The sequence below is a fragment of the Embiotoca jacksoni genome, unplaced genomic scaffold, assembly GCF_022577435.1.
Source record: "Embiotoca jacksoni isolate LCO1_2020_lvr unplaced genomic scaffold, fEmbJac1.0.p SCAF_123, whole genome shotgun sequence".
NCBI lineage: Eukaryota > Metazoa > Chordata > Actinopteri > Embiotocidae > Embiotoca > Embiotoca jacksoni.
The window spans coordinates 275,787-296,200 of NW_027185256.1; the positions used below are offsets into that span (position 1 = coordinate 275,787).

Consider the following 20,414-nt stretch of genomic DNA (forward strand, 5'->3'; position numbering starts at 1 on the left):
GGCTCGACAGCCTTTTTTAAAAAAAATTTACACTTTTTTCACCCTGAAGAGCCTCGAAAAAGAACCTGGTTGAAGACCTTATTTGGCAGTTGGGTCGACGATACCTTCGCGCGCCCTACAAGTGCCTGTACTTTACTCCACATTGGTGGCGTAACGTCCGTCTTGTATTGTCTCTCACCTCATGGGGGTATGTCTGATGGGATTTTAGGATGTTCTCCTCCATCTGGTTTCGGTTTTCGTATTCCTCCGGCTCTTCCCTTCATACTCTCGAGGTGAAAGTGTGAAGGGAAGACACGATTTCTGAGTAAACAGGATTTTAACAAAGTTAAACGGGTTCTTAAAAATACAAAATAAACATAATTAGTAAACTTCAGCGGTCCTGATAGGAGGACTTTGTTGACCGTCAGACCAAGTCAAGCTGTTTGATGCTGCCTAAAGTCTTCATGCTGAGCTGAGCCAGCTGTAGCTTTTTATTCACTGTGCAGCCACGACAGCGGTTTCATTGTCAAAAAAACAAAAACAAACAAAAAATACATAAATAAATAAAAATAGGTGTCGTTATCTAGTCGTACACCATATGTTGTGATTGTGCTAGCTGTCTATGTCAGTGTGGTTTTTGAGAATTAGTTTTGATGTGTTTTCAACGTATTAACAAGCATTTCCTTTTTTGTATAAAGATTAATCTGCAAGTTTTATTGAAGCTTAAAAAAAAAATGTAAGTCATTTTTCAGTTATATTATATCGTGCATTTTTCCACTGTGAGAAAATATACAGCAATATGTGTCTAAAATTAATTTATGTACTAATTATGTACGAAGCTCATTGCATGAAGGTGGCACTTCTTGTACTCAAGCACTTCCTTTGAAATAGCTAGTATTGTGACTTTTTGACATTTTTCGCCAAAAAACCCTTGAGATTTTTTTCAGGAGCATAAAATAGTGTCATATTCCTACCTGCTCGATGATTCGGAGCTGGACCCTCAGGTTTATCTGGTTCAGGCCTTTCGAACTGCAAAGCAGGATTAAATCACCTGTGCAGGGCGACAGTGGAGGTTCAGGTGGATCGGCGGACTTTGAAAGCAGCTGTAGGATGAAACCTGGAGTTAGAAGAGACCGGAAAGGTTTTGTTGTGGCTTTGCTTCTCCTCTCTGTCCTCTACGCTCCTTCAAAGAAAAAAAAAAAAGGGGGGGGGGGGGACATGAGGAGAAAGTTGGACAGAAAAACAGGCAGCAATCTGTAAAGGGAGCACAAATAAAATAATAATCTTTTTTTTTTTTTAGCTGGGATAATCTATATTCTTGTGAGCAGAAGTTTCTAAAGTTGCTTCGATTGCTGATGACAAACTTGAAAAATACTATACTAAAGCTCAAAGCAATTTTCTTTAAAAACAAATAAAATACACATGTTGAATGACAGTTTTGTTGTAGCTAAATCACTAATTAGATCGTCTTCTCTGCATGTACAAATCATTAAATTGCGTAGTTGGAATATGTAACGCAGGCCAGTAGTTATCAACTATGTAGAAACTGACCTAGAAAACTCCTGTTCTCCCCATCACAGGTGAACATGTACATGTAAACAACATATACGTCCTTTTTTCTATCCCGTTTTTAAATGTCTTGATGTTTGATGTTAAAATATAAATTTCTTTTGCATTTTTTTGTGTGACTGCAAAGCTCTTTTTTGAATAAAGGCAATCAATATTAAATCTGTATTTGTTGTTCGTGTTTACTTTGTGTCACTGTTTTCACAGTAAAATTCAACTTACAGTCCAGTTTTAAGAAAACACAGCAAAATGTCATACACTTTAATAAGTACAGGTAGTATTTACAGTATGTACACCAGAACACACTACTAACTTTGTCATCACTACTGCATACTTTGATAGATTAGGAAGTATTTACATCGTGAGTATGATCATACGCTGATTCTGAAATACGGTTGTTGTTTTTTTTTTTTCCTTTCAAATTATGATACACAATAAATTCAAGTAGGCGTGCCTTGATACATACTAGTCAGACTATGCTCATGGAATAGAGGTATGCAAGAATCACTTCACAGGTGCATCATGGTCCGAGACTTTGAGGAATACTTTTTTTTAATACTCGTCAGTTGGGCGCCGGGTGCACAATGTCAGTCAGTATCGAACACAAACTGTACATGATGGTACATTTTTGAGTCCAGAAGACACGCAGTCTGTCTGCGGGGTGTTTTTTTTGTATTTTTTGTATTTTTTTTAAAGATTGGAACCATTGGTTTCTTCTTCCAAAGCTTTACACATTCATGTTTGGTCATCAGCCTTCAGCGGAAGCAAATGCTCGACCGAGAACTTTCAGCTGTAATCGTGTGCTGGCGGTCGAGAGCGCGCGCCGCATCACAGACCTTTGTTGCTTGTTACCTTTTCTCTGCCACATGTCCGCTCACTCTCCAGTCAACTATCTAATAAAAGTAAAAACGACATAAAAGAAAAAACAAAAAAAAACAAAAACAAAAAAAAAGCTTTCACTGTGTCTGTATATTCACACTTAAAAGTACGTTTTGTCCAACCGCTTCAAAATACATCATAAAAAGGGACGCTGGGCAACACTGAGTACGTACGATCCTTAAACTGCAGCGACCCATCTGTCCTCTTAGCTTAGTCACTTTTATTACACTACTCCCTTATGACCGGGGTGAAGAGACCAGAAACGCACCTAAACTTCACCCATGAAAGAAAAGAGAAACTGCGCCCCACCATGAACAAGCGTTTTCCTCTTTCGCTGTGATTGCTGGTAGTTTTTTACATTGCGGTGTCCGTCACCTGCCACATCTTTGTTGTTGTTGTTGTTGTTTTTGCTCTCTAGCAGACGGCGGCAGCGCTTTCCCTCCTCCCCTGCTTCTTCAGCAGCTGGATGCGGTTGTGGACGTAGAACTTGATGGCCCTCCAGTCTCGCTGGTTGCTCACCAGCAAGGGGCAGAGTTCGAGGCAGCGCTCGCAGTCCGCCTTCGCAGGGACTCGCAGCTCTATGAGGTTTCTCTTGAGGTGAGTCTCCACGGCGACGCGCTCCGCCTCAGACCAGGGACGCTTCAGCACACCCCGCTTTCCTGCGAGATACAGAGGGAGGCGTTACAGAGTGTAAATGAACGGAAGCACAACCAACAGGATGAAATGAATAAGAAAGCTTCTCCGGTGACAGGGCGCTACCTGATTTGGGTGGGATGCATCTCCGCTTGGGGACATTAGCTAACGATGGGCTGGCGGTGGGCGAAGTACCGGCTGCTCTCTTCTTCCTCGGGGGTCGGCCCGGTCCTTTCTTCTTCACCGTCACCTCCGTCTTCTCCTTGACTTCCTCTTTCTCTTCCTCTGCGTCAGAGTCGTCTGAAAAGGAATCTGCCGAGTTGTCGGACATCACTGTACATTAAAAAATAAAAAGATATAAAAAGGAGGCTCGATCAGTAAAAATCAAATGGATCACGATACAAGTCAACATTTCTCGGGGAGCTCTTGTTACAAGAGATGAGCGAATGGGTCAACTAAATTGTTAATGTTCTTTAAAATGTCAATAAATTGGTGCATTCTAGTCAAATCTGGCTGTAAAATGTTTTTGCTTTAACCTCTGAAACCCACAGGACCTCTGGGAGATTCATTATTACAAACTCAGGGTTGAAATGTACGACAAAGAATATAGTATACGAGGGGAAAGGTAAATAGTTTTGGGACATACCATAAATAGACTCAGCCTGCTGTGTTTAGCTTAGGTTATTATAAAAGACTGAATTCGGTTTCTGTGTGGTTTAAACAAATGAGAAAGGGCATGCCAGTTAGCTTTACTTGTGCTCGTACCTCAGTTTGTTTTCCCTGTTGTCTTTATGTTCAGATAAGCTGATTATAATTTAAAAAAAAATCTTCTGATAAATAAGCAAATTTCCTAAAATGTTCACGCAAAAAAAAAAAGACACTTTCATACTTACCTGTGCAATGCAGATAGTTTGCTTTAAATGCACATGTTCAAAATATCCGCAAATGAGATTTTTGAAGTTACCCCAAAATGTTTTATTGAATTCACACAATCGAATAATTACATTTGAGATCTAAATATCGTCTCCTTCCAGGAAAAATGTCACTGACTATATTGGATAATCCATAGAAACCTGTTGTGAACGTTCGTTATAATTTGTGCTCGAGATGTAGAGATGATGGGATGTTATCATTTCAAGTTCAGCTGAGTTCCTTTGTTGCACATCACCTCCCAGTTCTTTATGTTATTATTTTCATTCTTTCCAATAAAAGCACAAAATACTTCAAAACATACTTTTTAAAAACTGTGTTTTCAATGAGATCTGTGGAGTAAAAAAACAAAAGTATCATGACTACTATTTGTTTTCACCTAAAGCTATTTCAGTGGCTAAATTTGTTTCCATTGAAATGAACATCGCACATAATGTCGACCGCATTGGGAGCTCGAATACAAAAATGTACGCAGGAGCCGAACTTCATGCATTAAACACCTGCTGATAAACTCAAAAGACTTTTATGCTGTCGGCAAAGAAAATGCATGATGTCATTCCTTACCGTCCAACTCGAGACAGATGTGCTGCAGGCTCATCCCTCTGAAGAGCACGCCCTCCTTTTCTCCATAAAGAACAACTCGACCCACGCGACCCATCAGGGCCGGATCTCGTATGATGGTGGAGCAGTTCTGGGTCACGTGGTACTCCCGCTCCAGGAAGTCCTCCAGCCGCTTGATGCCCCCCCCCTGGGCCTCACCTTCCTCTAACAGCAGCAGTTGGGTGAGGATGGCGATCTGCCGCCTCGCTCGTGTGGCCGTCACCGCTCCGGGGTTTTTAGCCCCGCTCGCTCGGGCCAGGTTTCTCAGGAGGTCTGTTCCCCGCAGAGGGGTGGCAGGAGAGTGGTAGGGCCGGGAGAAGACGTAGGGGCTCTCTGGGTCCACACCCACATTGGGGCTGGTTCGAAGAAGCAGGTCCAGGCAGGACTCACAGTGTGGCGGGAAAATGAGGGGCTGGATGCGGCCGCGCTTTCCCAACACGCCGGCTCGGGGGAGATGACAGAGGACCTGGCGCTCGAAGGGGGACAGGAGGGCCTCGGTGCCAGAGGGCGGGCCGGTGCTGGAGCCGGCCGGGGTGACGCGGTTGTGATAGTCCTGGATCGTGAGCTTGGCCACCTCGCACTCCCGGTGGCGATTGTAGAGGATGAGCAGGGAGAGGCTGGAGTGGCAGAGCAGGCGCCATGCCTCAGCGGAGTGAGGAGACCGGGTTAGAGAGAGGAAAGAGGAGTGCTGCTGGCGGCGGAGGTACACCACCAAACAGGAAAGGGAGGAGAGCAGCGGAGATATGTGATGTCTGTGTGTGCTGGAAACAGAAGAAAGAGAGGGGGGGGGGGGAATGACTTTAGAATAACAGTTAAAATCACAATGAACCAACCAACAATCCAAAACATTAATAAACACGTGATAGGCAAAGAAAAAGACAATAATCCAACCGCACCTTACTATTTCTCCATTCTTCTCTTCTGGGGCTTCATCTTCCCCTTCTGCACTCAGCTCCAGTTCTTCATCCGGATCGATGTCTGGCTCTGGTGTGGGAGGCGGAACCAAGTCCTCCTGATTTCTCGAGCTGTCCACCTCCACCTTTTGCTGCTCCTCCTGCTTTTCCCTCTTCATCCTCCGACCCCTTCTGGGAGTGGAGGGCGGAGGCGGCGACGGACTCTTCACCCGCGACACCGTCGGGGGTGAGGGGAGTTGTTTCGTGGCGGGCGGCGGTAAGCTGGGCCCCTTCTTGGCTGCTGTGGGCTGAGTCGAAGAAGTTGGTGAAAGTGAGAGGGAGAAGGAGACGCCGCCTGTGCTGGAGCGGGTGGCGGGCGACTCCCTCTCCCTGGGGAAGAGAGACGGCGGGGCGGGGTTGGAGGCGGAGGGCTGAGGGACAGCAAAGGAATGACTGTGAGTGGCGGCGGTGGAGGAGGACGACGACGGGTGGGGGTGCGGGGCGCTGCCGTTGGGGGCGTTGTGCGTGTGAAGGTGGGCCAGCTCCATGGCCGTCCTGACGTCTGGCTGGTTGGCGTGGTGCTTCTCCAGGTGGCGTGCCAGGGAGCGATAGTGGCGGCCGCAGTACGGGCAGTGCTGCCGCCGGCTCACCGTGGCGCCACTGGAGCTGCCGATGTTTATGTTGATGTTATTGTTTATGTTGGTGGTCGGGGGCGTCAGGGAGCTGACCGGCGGCTGGGATCTAGCCGGGGGCGCAGCAACAGGTGCTGGGTGGGAAAAGGAGGAGCAGGGGCGCCCGGGTCCTCTGTCGGAGGCGGGCTCGCTCTTCTTCTTCGGATTGACCGCGGCGGGCAACTTGCGCTTCTTGCGCCGCCGAAGCATTCGGCCCCGTATCTCCTCAATTTCCTCCTCTTCGTCGTCGTCATCGTCGTCGTCATCTTCCTCCTCTTCATCCTCCTCTCGGTCCGAGTCGCTTGGTTCAGAGTGTGTGAGCGGGGAGGATGAGGGTGACAACGACCAGGAGGGGGTAAGGTAATCGGAAACAGAAAGGGACAGTGGGTGCGGTCCCCCCTCTTCCTCCTGGTTAGACATAAATTTCAAAATAAAGCACATGTCGTTAGCTCAGAGTTTTACTGTATATCTAAAGAATAAGTTGAACATTCTTTTTCTGTTGTCAACAATTTCCCATAAAAGCAAACAAACAAAACAACATCGATGCCTAACTTCCTTCTCTCATCTGTCGTACCCAACCCGGAGCTCATTGGTTCCTACTGCGGTCATGAATCTTTTAGAAACAGATTGTCAACATATAGTGATTACTTAAAAAAAAAAAAAAAAAAAAAAAAAGGCCTAAATTTTCCTAAAACAACTGGGTAGGGTAGTTTTTAAGCAATCGCTGCTTTAACAGGAGGCGGACTAGTGACGCGGTTCACTGTCACACAGGAGAATATGAGGCTTGGACTACAACAACAATTGTTAGTTTTAGTCTTTCCATGGCCACAAAGTCAGCGGCTCACCATTGCATTCTCGCCCCAGTCCGTCAGGCTGTAGTCCACCGTGATCTCCTCCCCTTTGGCGATGTCTCGGATTGCTATGACAACCAGCCGCACCTGGGTCCCGCAGTGGACTTCCCGAATCCGACAGTTGGGCGGCGGATGGAAAAGCACGGGTCCACGAACGCCACTTGCCCCCTCCTCCCCCAACTCCGGCACACTGGAAAACGTAAACCGATATCAGCAACATGGTTCCCCAAACAAAACAACAACAACAAACACATCAGGGCAGAGTGGTGAGAGTCGTCCTTACCAAAGCTGAGTGGGATCAGGCAGGTAGTAGGGACTCCCAGGGGGAGGGAGGCGGTCTTCTGCACCCTCTGGGTACTGGCCGTCACCTACGACAAAGTGAACCGTTAAAATCTAGCACTTCTCAACCGCTTCGTAAACCAACGTCGGGCCTCGTGTCTGGAAGACGGAGGGTAAAACACGGTGAGCTGGTTTTCCATAAGCCCCAGAGTGAATAAATACACCCAACACCGGGTGGCAAACAGGGTTTGTGTTGCGTTTCTACGTACCGGGGCTGTAGCTGTGCTCCGACATGCTCTCCTCTTCCTCATCTTCCGTCACGTACGCTCGGTCGCACACCTTCACAGGTGTCCCCTTCCTTTTTCTACCACACACGCGGCTGTAAAAACAAAATAAAGGTCGACATTTAGCATCGCGACATACTCCCAACAAAGCAGCACCGAGGACTTTCTTTCTTTAAATACTCGGACGGAGTATTGAGAGCTGAGAGGTACATCCGCAATACTTCAGTCAGGTTCAGTCAGCCAGCTGTTGTTCTTCCAATTAACTTTTTTTTTTTTAATGTCCTTGATTTGACAAGCAATCAACACAAAGCCATTTTGGAAGTGGAATTTTTCCAGCATATATTGTTTTTGGTAAAAATACAAAAAAGGGAGCTTTATAGTGTCCCTGAGCAAGGCACACAACCCCAATACGGATCCCTGGAGTTGCAGGGATTGAATAAAAATATCAACAAAAACTGAATAATGTCCTCATTTTTCCTTAAATTCCCTGTGAAGTTGTTTTGACAAACCAACAGACCTCCATCATTAGGAAACGTGTGGCATTTTCTGCTTGAAATACGACCAATTAAAATGCATTTTTTTTTTACAGATTATATATATAGCCTGACCAGCATCTCACAGCTTGATTTACCTCCCTCCCAAATTTGACCTGGAAAACCACGTGTCAATCAGCACCCGTGCAAAAAAAAAAGGTGAAGACGGCAGGTTTAATCAAACAAATATTAAAAATATTAAAAAATTAAAAAAAAAAAAACCGGCCACACCCCTTTATTCAATCACGTCAGACTGTGTACATTAACGAAGAGACCGATTAAGCGCAGCGACGTGTCGGTAATTCACAGGTCGACTTGTTTTCGGATGAATTCCGGTGTCGCGGTCTGCAACTTTTTGTTTACTCAAAACAAGCCGCGAGTCCGTTTGGATCTGCACCGCGTCGAGGAGACGAGGAGTGCCTGAAATAACACCGTTTGGATAAACAGGACGTGGTCTTAATTATCGACGAGAGAAAGAGAGATATATATATATAAATATATATATAAAATGATAGAGGCTCTCCGGTTCACGTGTCTCCTGCTGGGTGCGTGCTAAACTGAGGCTAGCGTGTTAGCTTCCAGCAGCTAACGCCGATGCTACTTCTGTCCCATCAAAACATCAAAATAAAAATAAATAAAAATAAAATAAAGGGCTGGCGGGTTAAATTAAATGCAAAGCGAGCCGGGGGGGGGGGGGGGGAGGCGAGGGACGGGGAGTGTGTGGAGGAAGGGGGGGGGGGGGGCACAGCTGCTGCTGCAACCCGCTACCAAACAACAACAACAAAAAAAACACTTTCGTCTTCTCTGGTTTTTATTTATTTATTTTTTTTTGCATTATATCGATGAAATCACGCACGCGGATTAAAAAAAAAAAAAAAAAAAAAAAAACAGGCGCGCACGCTCGCAGCGCGTGCGTCTTTAGCGTTTCGCTCCCCCCCCCCCTCCCCTCCCTCCTCTCCTTCCTTCCCTCCCTCCTCCCCCCCCCTCCTTTAAAAAATCCCCCGGTGAAAACAACCCGCTCGCGGCGACCGAAAAAAAAAAAAAAAAAAAAAACTCGGGAGGCTCACTTTGGGCTTCACTCACCCCCTCGGCGGCGGCGGTTTGCTCCCATCCCCGTCGCTGTCGAGGGTCGGTGGCTCCCGGTAGTCAAAAGGCGACCGTACATTCTCCGCCATTAGGAACTGCCTTCCCCTACCTCTCGCGTTCCGGTAGCTCGCGCAACGCGCATGTGCACAACATCCTTTGGGGTTCTATTGGTAAAATGGGGTGCGCACACCTCTACCGGGATATAGACCTATCACCGCGGAGGCACGAGGAGACCTTTGATCTAATTCAATCTTACACGCACGTGCGAGCGCAGTTAAATCAACGCTTTCAAATCATATCAACAACAGATTTATTTTATGCCCCATCTTAATCTATTTTTTTTTTTAAATAACAATAATAAGTGGGCTCCTAAAAAAAAAAAAAAAAAAAAAAAAAGGGCTTAACTGATTACATTTGACCCCTAAAACTAAATAAATAAAATAACACCCCTCTATATATATTTATTTACGTTATATATATATATATATATTGTCTTTTTTTACTACATCTTGCCTTTGCTGTCTACTTGCAGTAACATTGCAAATATTCCTGCTGTGGTACTAATAAAATATTTGTATTTCTTTGTGTAAATGACATTTTAGCAAACAAAAAGAAGATATATATTTTGAGTTTTTGGTCATTTTTTTTTATCTTTTAAATCTGTGTTTTCAAAAAGTCACCGGTAAATTAGACCTTTCAAAATAAAGTTTCAAAAGAAAACAAATTTGATTCTTCAGTTTGTTTTACAGCATTTTGAATATGTGAAGCACTAAACAAGAAAAAAAAAAAAAGGAAAGCCAACAAAACACAAAGGGTCTAAAATTGGGTTTTAATCTTCACTGTATGTCCAGTTTTTAAAAGATAAAAGAAAACCTGGCATCATCATACCAGCAAGTCTGGGAGTACCACAGGGTATGCTGTGCCAGGCATTTAACACTACAAGTGACGTTGTTGTGGTTCAGAAAGCGTTTAACAATTTTGGCTCCATTCTTTACTGTAAAATACCAGTCCAATAAACTGGTTCTCAAACTATTTTCTGTTTACCAAAGACAGGTAGTGCAGAAAAAAGTTAACAGAACCACTGGTTTGAGAGTTCAAACTTGTGAACAGTGTAGCAGCACATTCAAGTATAACATCAGAGAACTTGGTGATCAGAGCAGCAAAACACGACACTTGATCATCACGGCGTGTGCCAAACCAGAAACAAGACATGCATTCAGTCGAACACAAGACAACAGGAAATGCGATTTGGAATTATTAAGGTTAGTTAATAATGTGGTACATTAAAAGCTGGGAGACCTATTAAAATAGTAAGCGGCTCCACATTCAGTTGCACATCAGTCACAGTTTTGTCAGTCATGGATTTTTGGCTGTATTCTAGCAGTTAGTAGCTATTGGAGTGTTTTTGAATAACAGGTAATTAGTCATCCACGGTAAATCCACTTAAATAAAATAAATTATTCACGTCATACAAAGCAATAAAGGGACATTTTCAAACATAACTCTGCCGCCGCACGAAGCAAACTAACCTTTACACACATCAAAAGTCTCCACTCATTTTTTTTTAAAACTTTTTTGTCAACGGAAATATCAACTGTGGCAAACTAGAGGTCATTCTCGCACTTGCTGTGGAAATACCAACGTCTGGGAAAAGCTGTCTACTTAGCTTTGTTAAAGGAGCTTAGTTGTGATTTTAGTTAAGCAGTACATTTTTAACGTCAAGAGCTCAGAGAGTATATTCCACATCTCGTTGTATTTCTAACTGGTAAAAGGGGGGGGGGGAAGCTGGCTGTTAGTGCTGAATACGTTTATTCGTAGATGTTGTTGGATTGAAACACAGAAGTTTAGATGTCTTCTGTTTCTTCCCCCTCCGCGTGGAGGACGTGGAGGGTCCGCACGGCGTGTTCGGCCCAGTGGATCAGCTCCAGCAGCACTCGGTACGTCCACATTTTGAGCTCGAAAACTCCCCCGTCGACTTCCTGCACGGGAGAGTACCGCTTATCGAAAACACGTTACAAACACGCAGCACAAAAGGAACAAGGCAAAATAACACAAACAGACCGACCGACCGAGCAGAGGCAGCAGCAGATCTCACCGCTCTCCGAGGTGAAATTACTGTTTTTGTAAAGCGGGTTTGGCAAAGTCGGACTATCTCACAAAAACAGGACAAGCATATCGTCGAGATGAGGAAGGTTACTTGGCCTTTTGAGTAACAAACGGGGAAATAGTTTTGATTTTCTACTCGTTTATTTATTGGAAACTGTGCAGTGCTTTGATTAGTAAGCTTAAAACAATAATCGCACACCGACTGAGCAGAAAACAAGAATAAAATGAAGGCTTGTTGGGTGATTTCTATATTTTACATAATTGTGTCATTTGAAAGTGTACAAAAGTGTTTCAAATGCTGTAACTGGTGTTATTTTGATGCGTTGATGGTCCTCGGTGTATATTTGTTTTAATGCTTGATGAATGGCAGTGTTGAGCAGACGAGAAACAAAACTCCTCCACTAACGAGCAGAAGATACTCCACCTCGTTACACTGGTGATCCGGGGTAACTTCCAGGCTCGTGCCATCGACCCCCGCCAGATTTTTGATGATGTGGAGCAAGATCTCCAGCCGGGCCCGGACGGTCTTCCTCATGGACTCGTAGTCGCCCTCCAGGTTTCCCCACTCCTCCTCTTCCTTCAGGGCGACACAGTGGAGCAGCCCGAGGCACTGCCGCAGAGCCGAGTGCAGCAGCTGCACCTGCTCCGCGGTGCTGGGCTCCTCCGAGTCTGGAGACAGGGACACGATGCGCCCACTGTCTGGGGTGTGGTCCGACAAGAAGGCCTCCTTCTCTTTCTAAAAATAAAAAAAATAAAAAAAAGCCAAGAGACCGGTGATGATCCCCCCCCCCCCCCCCCCCCCCCCACACTCTTCATGCTAAAGATGCCTCTGCGCTTGTGCCATTAATCCTGTTTAGGATGTAAACACTAAGTGACAGCCATAGTGGGTGGACTGATCAATTACGTTTGTTTTTTTTTTTTTTAAAGGAATGATGAGGCACAGAAGCATGGCAGCAGAAAAAAAAAAACAAATCCAATACACTCTATCCATTAGATACCCCCCAGGGGACGCAGAGGGGAGGAGGGGGCTGTATTTTAGTATGATTACACTCTGCACCACAGCACCTCCATCCAAGAAGTGCCCACAAGTGAATGTTAAATACAGCCAAAGTCACATGCATAAATCAAATCTACGAAGCATGTTCACATGAAAAAAAGCAATGAAGCCACAAATAACGTGAAAGGGGGGGGGGGGGGGGGGGGGGGAAGGAAGGGGGGGAGGAGGGTGTCCCGCTGCCGGCCGGACTGCGATGGATGCAGAAAGCAGTGACAACTCACATATAGCTGGAGCAGATGGGAACACTCGTGGTGCAGCAGCCGGGCGAGAGACACCGCATTCCCCGTCAGCGACGGGCCGGGCACCGGCGCGTCCAGCACGGTTATCTGCGGCTCCTCCTGCTCTGCCATTTCCCCCTTTAGCCCTGTTTATATAGGTGGGTCAGCGGCGAGCGGGATGTAGACCGAGCAAAGGGAAGTTAAACCCCCCCCTCCACACACACACACACACCTCCTCCCCACACCCCGACACTCACTATTTACAAAACAAATATTGACACCGACGCTGCGTTGTTTTGGTCACGCGCGGAATGTTTTTGGACACTTTCCCGGTTTTGAACGCGGAGCGGAGATCCTCGGAGCGAGCGTCAGTGGAGCGTGTTTGTGTCGGCGTTCATGTTGGCGTGCTGGCAACGAGAGGGGATTTAATTGGTTCCGCAAGCCACAGGGGCGTTTTAGGGGGACGCACAGGAGGGCTTTTTCTTTTTTCCCTTTTTCCCCCTCTCTCTCCCCCCAAAAAAACGTCACCGTGTGACCCACCCATCCCTCCACAAATAATACAAACTCTGTACTCTGTTCAGTCACCGGGGCTCATTATGGAAAACGACATGGAGTTTACTGTATTCATGTTTTCTGAACCAATAAAAATCGTTTAAACTGTAAGAATGAGCACAAGGATTGTTTGGAAAATGTGATGTTTGTTTTTTACAGTTGCCTGTTTATTTTATTTTATTTTTTTACATCAGTTACAGATTAAATAATAATAATAAAAAAAAGTATTTGCTATTGTGACAAATTAACATTTTCACAACTAAATACACTACACAATCTCCCCTTAAAACTAAATGATTGACTTTTTTTCTTTATATTATTATTTGCTTGTTACTGCTAATGTGTTTCTCTGAATAAAGTGTCCCCTTAAATATGTCTTTATTATTTGTTTTACATGAAACCAAAAGGTATCCGATTTTTGGGTTTGGTTTTTGTAGCCTTGACAGTTTTAATCAAAAATATATTGTCTTCTTGATATCCATGCACACTTTGGTCAATAAATTAGTTAGGCTAGAAATTTCAAAGATTAACTGTGGTATTACATAGTGTGCACTAGAGGGAGCCCTGACTTAAAGATCCACCAAAATGAATTTTAAGGGAGAAAAATGGCAGTCTTATCAAATTTTTGATATTAGCCACAAAATCAACTGTAATAAATTGTTTATTAAACTGTCCTGGTGCTTCCAATGTTACTCCTTTGATGTATTTTAAGTGAACATGCCAAATGTTAGGTCTGGTATTGGTTACCAGTGTACTCTCTTTATGTATCATAAATAAATAAATATAATGGTTTTGTTCTCCTTTGTGAAGTCCATCTGCTCTGGAATGTTTTGTATTCATTGACATGTGCTTTGATTCTGTTTTGCATTTTAGTTCCTTTCTTTAAAAGTTATTTAGCCTCGTCGGTCATATTTACACCATGTTGTTGTTGAATTATTTTGTAATGTTGCTGATACACAAATAAACTAGAGCTGTACCCTCCAAAGAATATGTATAGAAATAAAAAAGCAAATACTTCAGAGCATAATATCTTTAATTATAGTTATTCTGAACACATGTTTCTATAAATTACGAGTGTAAGCCCTGGAGTGCTCAGTAGTTATGGCAGTGTACAGAGGTATATTTCATCATCTAACATTGCTTCAAAAGAACACTGCTGACAAAAATGATCCATTTTCATGCAGATTACAATATATTTTTCGATCATCATCCTGCTGCCTGCATAAGGTGGAACAAAATCAAAGTTCTGTTACAACAAATTAAATTAAGTGGCACGGAGTACTATTTGGAAGTGTGATACGCCTGAAACGTGGACAAATAAAATCAAATAAACATACAGATTTAAACCTTTTCTTTACAAGCTGCAACATATCTTCAAAACTACTTATTTTAGATTTGTGTGTAATGTCTCAAAAGAGCAAAAAAATAAAATAATTTAGAATTCCAGACTAAAAATTCAACATCTTTAAATGTCCTATAATCTTACAAAAATTATTTTACAAATACAACCTCATTTGGTTGTAGTTTGTTGCCCAGATATAATACCTTTTAAGTAACTGAAACTACAAGTCAACATAATTATGTCAATAATACTCACCCATTCAGCTTGCAAACAGATGCATAGAAACACAACAGGGATACTACGAGGACATAAAAGTACGTTTTGACCTTCATCATGGACGATGAACTTTCAGTTTGTTTACTAAAAAAAAAAAAAAAAAAACCATACAAACACATTTATACATGACAAAATAAAAAGTTAGGAAATATTAAGTGGTAAAATAAGAGTATTTAATCTCATCTATTGTATTAAAAATCATTCTCCCTGATGTAAAGTAGCTTTGTAGGTCTGTACTGAACGTAACTACTGTTGTATACCACAAAGAAATAACTTCTATCATTTTAAATATCTGTAAATGTCAGCTTATCAAGTCCTTCAGTATTTTGTCTCTTCAAAATAAAAGCTCTCTCTCTCTCTTATATGTGTCTCCCTCATATTTCTGTACGTAGAGTTGCCCTTCAGTTCATGTTGTGTCCTCCTATCTAGATCAAACTATCTCCGTGAACTTCAGCACACTGTAACAGAATCTGTCTGTCTCCCTCCCTCTCCCAAACAATGCCCTCGTTTTCCTTCCTCCGCTCCCCGTTACCCTCCCACATTATTTCCCCTACATCCTGATGGCCCTCGCCCACCACCACCCTGTCCCACAGCTCACCCTCCCCGGGAATGTGCGCATCCTGGTCAGCCTCCCTCCCCCAGTGCAGAGCCTGCTGGGGAGCCAGTGAGGTGGTGGGGGCCAGGGTGGTGACAGAGCTCAGGGTCAGGAGGGTGCTCGGCGAGTCCGCAGGGGCGGACGTGACCGCGCTGGCAGGAAAGGCGGAGAGCTGGATGAGCTGAGGGTGGCTGGCGCTGGAGAGTTGAACGGGAGGAGCGGTGGCGAGGTGCAGCAGGGTCGGGGCCTGCTGCTGGTGTGCCAACTGCACCACATGATGCGTGGGCAGCTGGAGGTACTGGCCTTGAGATACATCCAGCTGAGTCTGTGGAGCGAGTGGGAGCACCACCTGCTGCAGAGGAGTGAGCATACCACCCATCGCTTCCTGGTTCTTCTGAATTTCTAGGCTCTCCTGACTCTGCTGGCTCCCTCGGCTGACGGAGGGATGCTCCGCCTGGGTGACCGCCGGGGCAGTCTCGAGCACCGAGGTGGGAATGCTTATCGTTGAGCCACCGTTAGCTGCTAAGGCTTCAGCTATGAGCACCTCTGGGTGGCTCTTGGCCTTGTGGGCAACAACTGAGTCCTTCTTCTCAAACTTTTTGCCACAAATCGAGCAAGAGAACTGATAGGAGGCCTCCGCGTCGTGCTTCTTCATGTGCCAGTTCAAGGACGCCTTCTGACGGCAGGTGAAGCCACAGATCTCACACCTGCCACGAGGTGGAGACAAAGAACAGGTTACAATCTGAACTGACTGAAAGCTCAAGTCTCATTCTTACGCTTCTCTTCAATCTCAGTGCAATTCAATGGAAGAGCCTTTATTTAAGTACAAGTGGTAAACTATACTCCATTACAGATAAAAGTCTCTGTCAAAGTAATATTATACTCTATTCAGTTTAATCATTATTATTCCTGAGACATTAATAATATCATGTATATATTGTACTTGCCTGGAATGATGCTGAGCTTGATATACTATGTGTGCCAAAGTATACTGAATTATAAAATCAACACAATTAAAAACTTCATCAGCAAAGTAACATATACTATATACTTCTATACTGGTGGAGCAGAAGTATAAAGTAATAAAATTAAAACACAAAGTAAATTACATCCCTTTCAGAATTGTATGTGCATATAGTACTTCAGTAAAACTACTTAAATATATTAAACTATTACTCTTGGTTAAACAGTGAGATGGTACTTTAAATGAACACCACAAATAAACTAATTTGTTTTATAAAATGGCCAACAGATACAGAGAAAACATTGCTGGTAAAATATATTAATATAATAATGTAATATTAATACAAATAAAAAAAATAAAATAAGTGCCAGACCATTTAAAGATTAAAAAAAGGGTTTTGAATGTCTTCATTTAATCTGAACATTTGTATAAACTGTAAATATTATACTGTTGATGTTAATACCCATCAAATCAGGCTGTTATTTATTGCTTTTCTATTATTATATTATTATCTTATTGCTTCTGTATGCTGCTGTAGCGAAAAAATTTCCCCTCTGCGATTAATAAAGTAACTACCTAACCTAACCCTGACCTTATCAGACCAATGACTAGGCATTTATCATCGCACACAATTCAGGTGGCTGTAGAGATTTTGATCAAAGGAAGAAGTCACAAAATCTGCAAAGGCAGACAAATTAGGGGGTTTCTGGATGGATCAAGTGCAGGAAAAAAGTCTCTGTGTACTTAATTCATAAGTTGTCATGTAAAAGTAAGATAAGATCTTAAGCTTGATGCCTAAACATAAACAAACTGCAACCACATCACAAACTTGCCGACATGTTTATCACCGTCACAATGGGGACAAGGAAGGAGCAGTAAATGTTGGTTACCGGAGCTGACTAACGATCATCCTAAATAAATAAATAAGAACCTGCTGATCTGAACTGGCGATCTTTCTTCCTTCTAAAAGTGGACAAAAGCCAAATTCGCATGACATTGCTTTTTATGTTCTTCCTTGTTTATCTGTTGTGACAGCAGGTTGTGAATTGTGGTATAGTGGTTACCATAGTTACCCTAGTTATCCGGGTCCAATCCTAGGTGCGGCCCTGTCTGGGTGAAATAAATAAGTCACCCCCGCCATGACCCTTTTCAGGATAAAGCGGGTAGAGATAACAGATGGATGTTGTGAAATGCTGTTCCGACTCACTGTATTGGCTTCTCCCCTGTGTGAATCATCCTGTGCACGGCCAAGTTATGGGAGCTCTTGAATGCCCGAGCACAATACTCACAGATGTAATCCCTTTGGTCTGAAAGACAGATGACAAGAACAAACGAACAAACAAACATGATGGGATTAACGTTTTCAGTCACCACCTGTTGCCTCGGTACGTACGGCTAGGCATTTCGAACAGCTCTCACGTCGCCTGGTATCACCTGTATGGTGTTTTGCATGGCGCAACAGCTGCTTCTGTAGCCGAAACAAGCGTCCACATGAGGGGTGATCGCACACATACTTCTTCTTCAGCTGGTGCTGGTATTTTATATGATGCTGAAATTCAGAGATGACAAATGACGATCTACGTATTTTAAACACTCAAAAAACTTGACAAGATAGTTGACACTTGACAGTGTGGCCGACCTGTAGGTAGCGCGGGTGGGCTAAGACGGTACCGCAGCCCTCGATTTCGCAGCGGACGTACTGCACCGGTGGCTTTTTCCTGTTCACACATAAAAGAAAAAACTGTGAAACAATCACGCTTTATTCAAATAACGCCAAAAATCAATAAGAAATACCAAAGTACCTTCGTTTCGGCTGCCGAGGGGACTTATCATCTCGTTTACCTCGCCTACAGAGAAAACAACGCCAGATGTTTACTATAGATTTCAAATAGATTTGTCGCAATGAATCAATTATAAATTAGGAAGGATTTATGATGAAAATAATCCCATTCAAAATAGAAGAATTATGAAAATAACAGGTCAGAAGCAGGTCAGCATATTTTTTTTTTTAGCACTGCAATTGGATAAGTGATGTGTGCTGCTGTAATATTTACTTCAGCCTCTGCTACAACAGGTTGTTTTTACTACATCTCGAGGGATTGTGTGTGTTAGTCGTACTGCTGCTCAAATGTGTCGTTCTGGAAGACGAAGCTCGAATACTGAATCTGCTCTGACTCGCTTTCTTTTCATCTTCACTTTGGAAGTCTCACATTAAAAAAAAAAAAAAAAAGAAAAAAAGTGTTTGGTGTTTTGATTTTTAAATAATCAGTTATTATCTCAGTATAAGAAGTTCTCCGTCCATCTTCTACTTACTTCTTCGTTGGCTCTGTATCGTCAGCCTCTCCATCTTCTCGCTGCACAACAATCTCCGTTGATTCTTCCTTTTTGACGCCGTTCTCTTCCTCCTTTTCCGTCTCCTCCTTCTTGACCTCCTTGCGGCGTAGTGTTGTACGGCGCTTAGATTTTTCCCTAAAAAGTTATAAGATATAAATAAAAATTTACGACAAACATTTTGACATTCATCTTGTCCTCCATTAAAAGAACCATTCGTGACGGATGCTCATTTTTGACAAGCAGGGTGATCAGCATACGTCTTTGTATCAGGTGTGCAGATGAGGTCATCGGGGTCGTCTCTTAAAGGAAGGTCCTTGTCAGGGGCCACGTTTGGATCTGCAACGCTAAAAGGGACATCGACACCGTGCTGGACACACTGAAATTTCCACAAATACACCAAACAGAAATCCAATATTCTCTCTGATGCTCATGTGATGACTTAAACAAAAAAAACAAAAAAAACAAAAAAAAACACTCACTTTTCATTGCTACCTTTCACAGCGCCAGTGTCCTCTCCTGAAAAAAACCCCACAGTCGGTCAATTCAGTCTGAGACGAATGACATTTGCACCATTTTACATGTAGCAATAACAAAGCAAGGGATCTTCCTCTCACCACATGATGAAGACTCTGTGTCTGCCTCAGGCTTGCATGCTGTCTCTTGTGTTGTGGAAGAGGCTCTGGTTGGAGGTCTCCCTTTGCCCTTCCTAGATTTTGTAAGCTTCAGTCCCAGAGTCTGTTGAGGTGCTGAGGAAGTCAACGTGTGTTAGTAACACATTTTGTTCAAATTTTTTACAAAAGCAAAATTGTTGATGTGGGGTTACCTTTATTGGCCGTGGCTCTCTTTACTGCAGCTCTGCGTGAGAGGGAGTAGAGAGTTAAGCGACAGCTGGAAAACACATGCATTCACCTCAGTTTGGTTTGGTTTTAGTTGCACTATCTGGCAAACCTACAGCTTTAAGAAACCCCAGTGATACAACACACTTCCGACAACTGCAGCCTCAAGTCTCCTTGCAGGGCAATCTCACAAGAGTCTCTAAAAAGCCTCTTGCATGTGATGCAGCTACCTAGTTACGTGAGTGATGTGCAGAAAAGTGGCTGCCATGCCCTTTTTGAGCACGCACTTACTGCCTGATGGGTTTGTGTTTGGCGAGGGGTCCAGCAGGTTTCCCATTCCCACGGTGCACACTTGCTGGCTTTTTCTTGCAGGTGTCATTCTTTGACTCGCTGGTCCTTCCAGCTGCAGCTCCTCTGGCTCTCAAAACACGCACAGGAGCCCCGGCAGAAGAGCGAGAGTCACCGGAGTCGGGAGAGGGCACGGCAGCTTTTATCCGCCTTGTACTTCCCCTTCTCCCGCTGGACGGCTCAGTCGAGTCCGGGGATGGGTTCGCGGCCGCCGTTGAGTCTGCGGTTGTCTCCGTCCCGGGACGAATACTCATCGCCCCGTCTTCCCCAGAGTCCATACCGGCTCGTACTGTCACGACCCCTTTACGGACTTTTGTTTTTAGCTGAGGCTAGTTGGCCAGTTATTTATGATCATAGGGAAATTAGGACCAACAGAGAAGGCCGGAGCCGGACCAAGTTTTGTTCGCTCGTTCAAGAGTCAGGTTTTGGTCATTATGCTCGCAATTTATTAACTGCCTCATTTAAAATAAAGTTATGTAGTATGAAGAAAATAATTTTTTTACAAACATTCAGCATTATTTACTTCTTAAAGCTATAGCATACCTCTTATTTCTTTGACCGAGTCTACACCTGAATGGGATACGTCTCCTTTAAGAACAGTA

At 43.8% G+C, this 20,414-nt stretch overlaps 3 protein-coding genes across 7 annotated transcripts; all 3 read right to left on the minus strand.

Annotated features, from left to right (window-relative positions):
• Positions 1–26: 26 nt before the first annotated feature.
• LOC138195745 (uncharacterized) lies at positions 27–9,446 on the minus strand. Of its 5 annotated transcripts, none has more exons than XR_011178051.1 (8): positions 9,182–9,445; positions 7,551–7,660; positions 7,286–7,370; positions 6,997–7,192; positions 5,484–6,559; positions 4,552–5,348; positions 954–1,162; positions 27–300 (listed from the first exon to the last, which is right to left on the minus strand). XR_011178051.1 is itself a non-coding variant. In XM_069145386.1 (8 exons), the coding sequence occupies exons 1-8, from the start codon at positions 9,271–9,273 to the stop codon at positions 2,839–2,841; spliced, it is 2,808 nt and encodes a 935-aa protein (XP_069001487.1). In that variant the 5' UTR covers positions 9,274–9,443; the 3' UTR covers positions 1,794–2,838. The 5 variants fall into 5 exon arrangements, 4 of the variants coding, with proteins under 4 accessions (XP_069001490.1, XP_069001487.1, XP_069001488.1 ...); XM_069145386.1 differs by lacking the exons at positions 27–300; positions 954–1,162 and adding exons at positions 1,794–3,083; positions 3,184–3,390 and having other exon boundaries at positions 9,182–9,443; XM_069145387.1 differs by lacking the exons at positions 27–300; positions 954–1,162 and adding exons at positions 1,794–3,083; positions 3,184–3,390 and having other exon boundaries at positions 9,166–9,269.
• A 548-nt stretch (positions 9,447–9,994) lies between these two features.
• LOC138195750 (ciliary neurotrophic factor-like) lies at positions 9,995–12,966 on the minus strand. Its single transcript, XM_069145398.1, has 4 exons — positions 12,823–12,966; positions 12,569–12,711; positions 11,715–12,026; positions 9,995–11,163 (listed from the first exon to the last, which is right to left on the minus strand). The coding sequence occupies exons 2-4, from the start codon at positions 12,695–12,697 to the stop codon at positions 11,029–11,031; spliced, it is 576 nt and encodes a 191-aa protein (XP_069001499.1). The 5' UTR covers positions 12,698–12,711; positions 12,823–12,966; the 3' UTR covers positions 9,995–11,028.
• Positions 12,967–14,132: 1,166 nt separating this feature from the next.
• On the minus strand, positions 14,133–20,414 carry LOC138195751 (E3 ubiquitin-protein ligase ZFP91-like). The gene is made up of 11 exons (XM_069145399.1): positions 19,756–20,414; positions 19,452–19,483; positions 19,243–19,374; positions 19,108–19,144; positions 18,886–18,972; positions 18,608–18,763; positions 18,097–18,141; positions 17,934–18,012; positions 17,729–17,843; positions 17,502–17,601; positions 14,133–16,037 (listed from the first exon to the last, which is right to left on the minus strand). Exons 1-11 carry the CDS (start codon positions 20,088–20,090, stop codon positions 15,161–15,163), a joined length of 1,995 nt encoding a protein of 664 aa, XP_069001500.1. The 5' UTR covers positions 20,091–20,414; the 3' UTR covers positions 14,133–15,160.

Coding starts and splice junctions, on each gene's coding strand:
- LOC138195745 (XM_069145386.1), bottom strand. CDS start 9,273: ATGGCGGAGAATGTACGGTCGCCTTTTGACTACCGGGAGCCACCGACC. Junction 7,661..9,181: donor AAACCGCCGCCGCCGAGGGG/GTGAGTGAAGCC, acceptor TTGTTTTTACAG/CCGCGTGTGTGGTAGAAAAA. Junction 7,371..7,550: donor GGAGCACAGCTACAGCCCCG/GTACGTAGAAAC, acceptor ACTTTGTCGTAG/GTGACGGCCAGTACCCAGAG.
- LOC138195750 (XM_069145398.1), bottom strand. CDS start 12,697: ATGGCAGAGCAGGAGGAGCCGCAGATAACCGTGCTGGACGCGCCGGTG. Junction 12,027..12,568: donor CCCATCTGCTCCAGCTATAT/GTGAGTTGTCAC, acceptor TTTTATTTTTAG/AAAGAGAAGGAGGCCTTCTT. Junction 11,164..11,714: donor CGGATCACCAGTGTAACGAG/GTGGAGTATCTT, acceptor TCTCCCGTGCAG/GAAGTCGACGGGGGAGTTTT.
- LOC138195751 (XM_069145399.1), bottom strand. CDS start 20,090: ATGGACTCTGGGGAAGACGGGGCGATGAGTATTCGTCCCGGGACGGAG. Junction 19,484..19,755: donor AAACACAAACCCATCAGGCA/GTAAGTGCGTGC, acceptor CCTCTCACGCAG/AGCTGCAGTAAAGAGAGCCA. Junction 18,973..19,107: donor GTGAAAGGTAGCAATGAAAA/GTGAGTGTTTTT, acceptor TGTCCCTTTTAG/CGTTGCAGATCCAAACGTGG.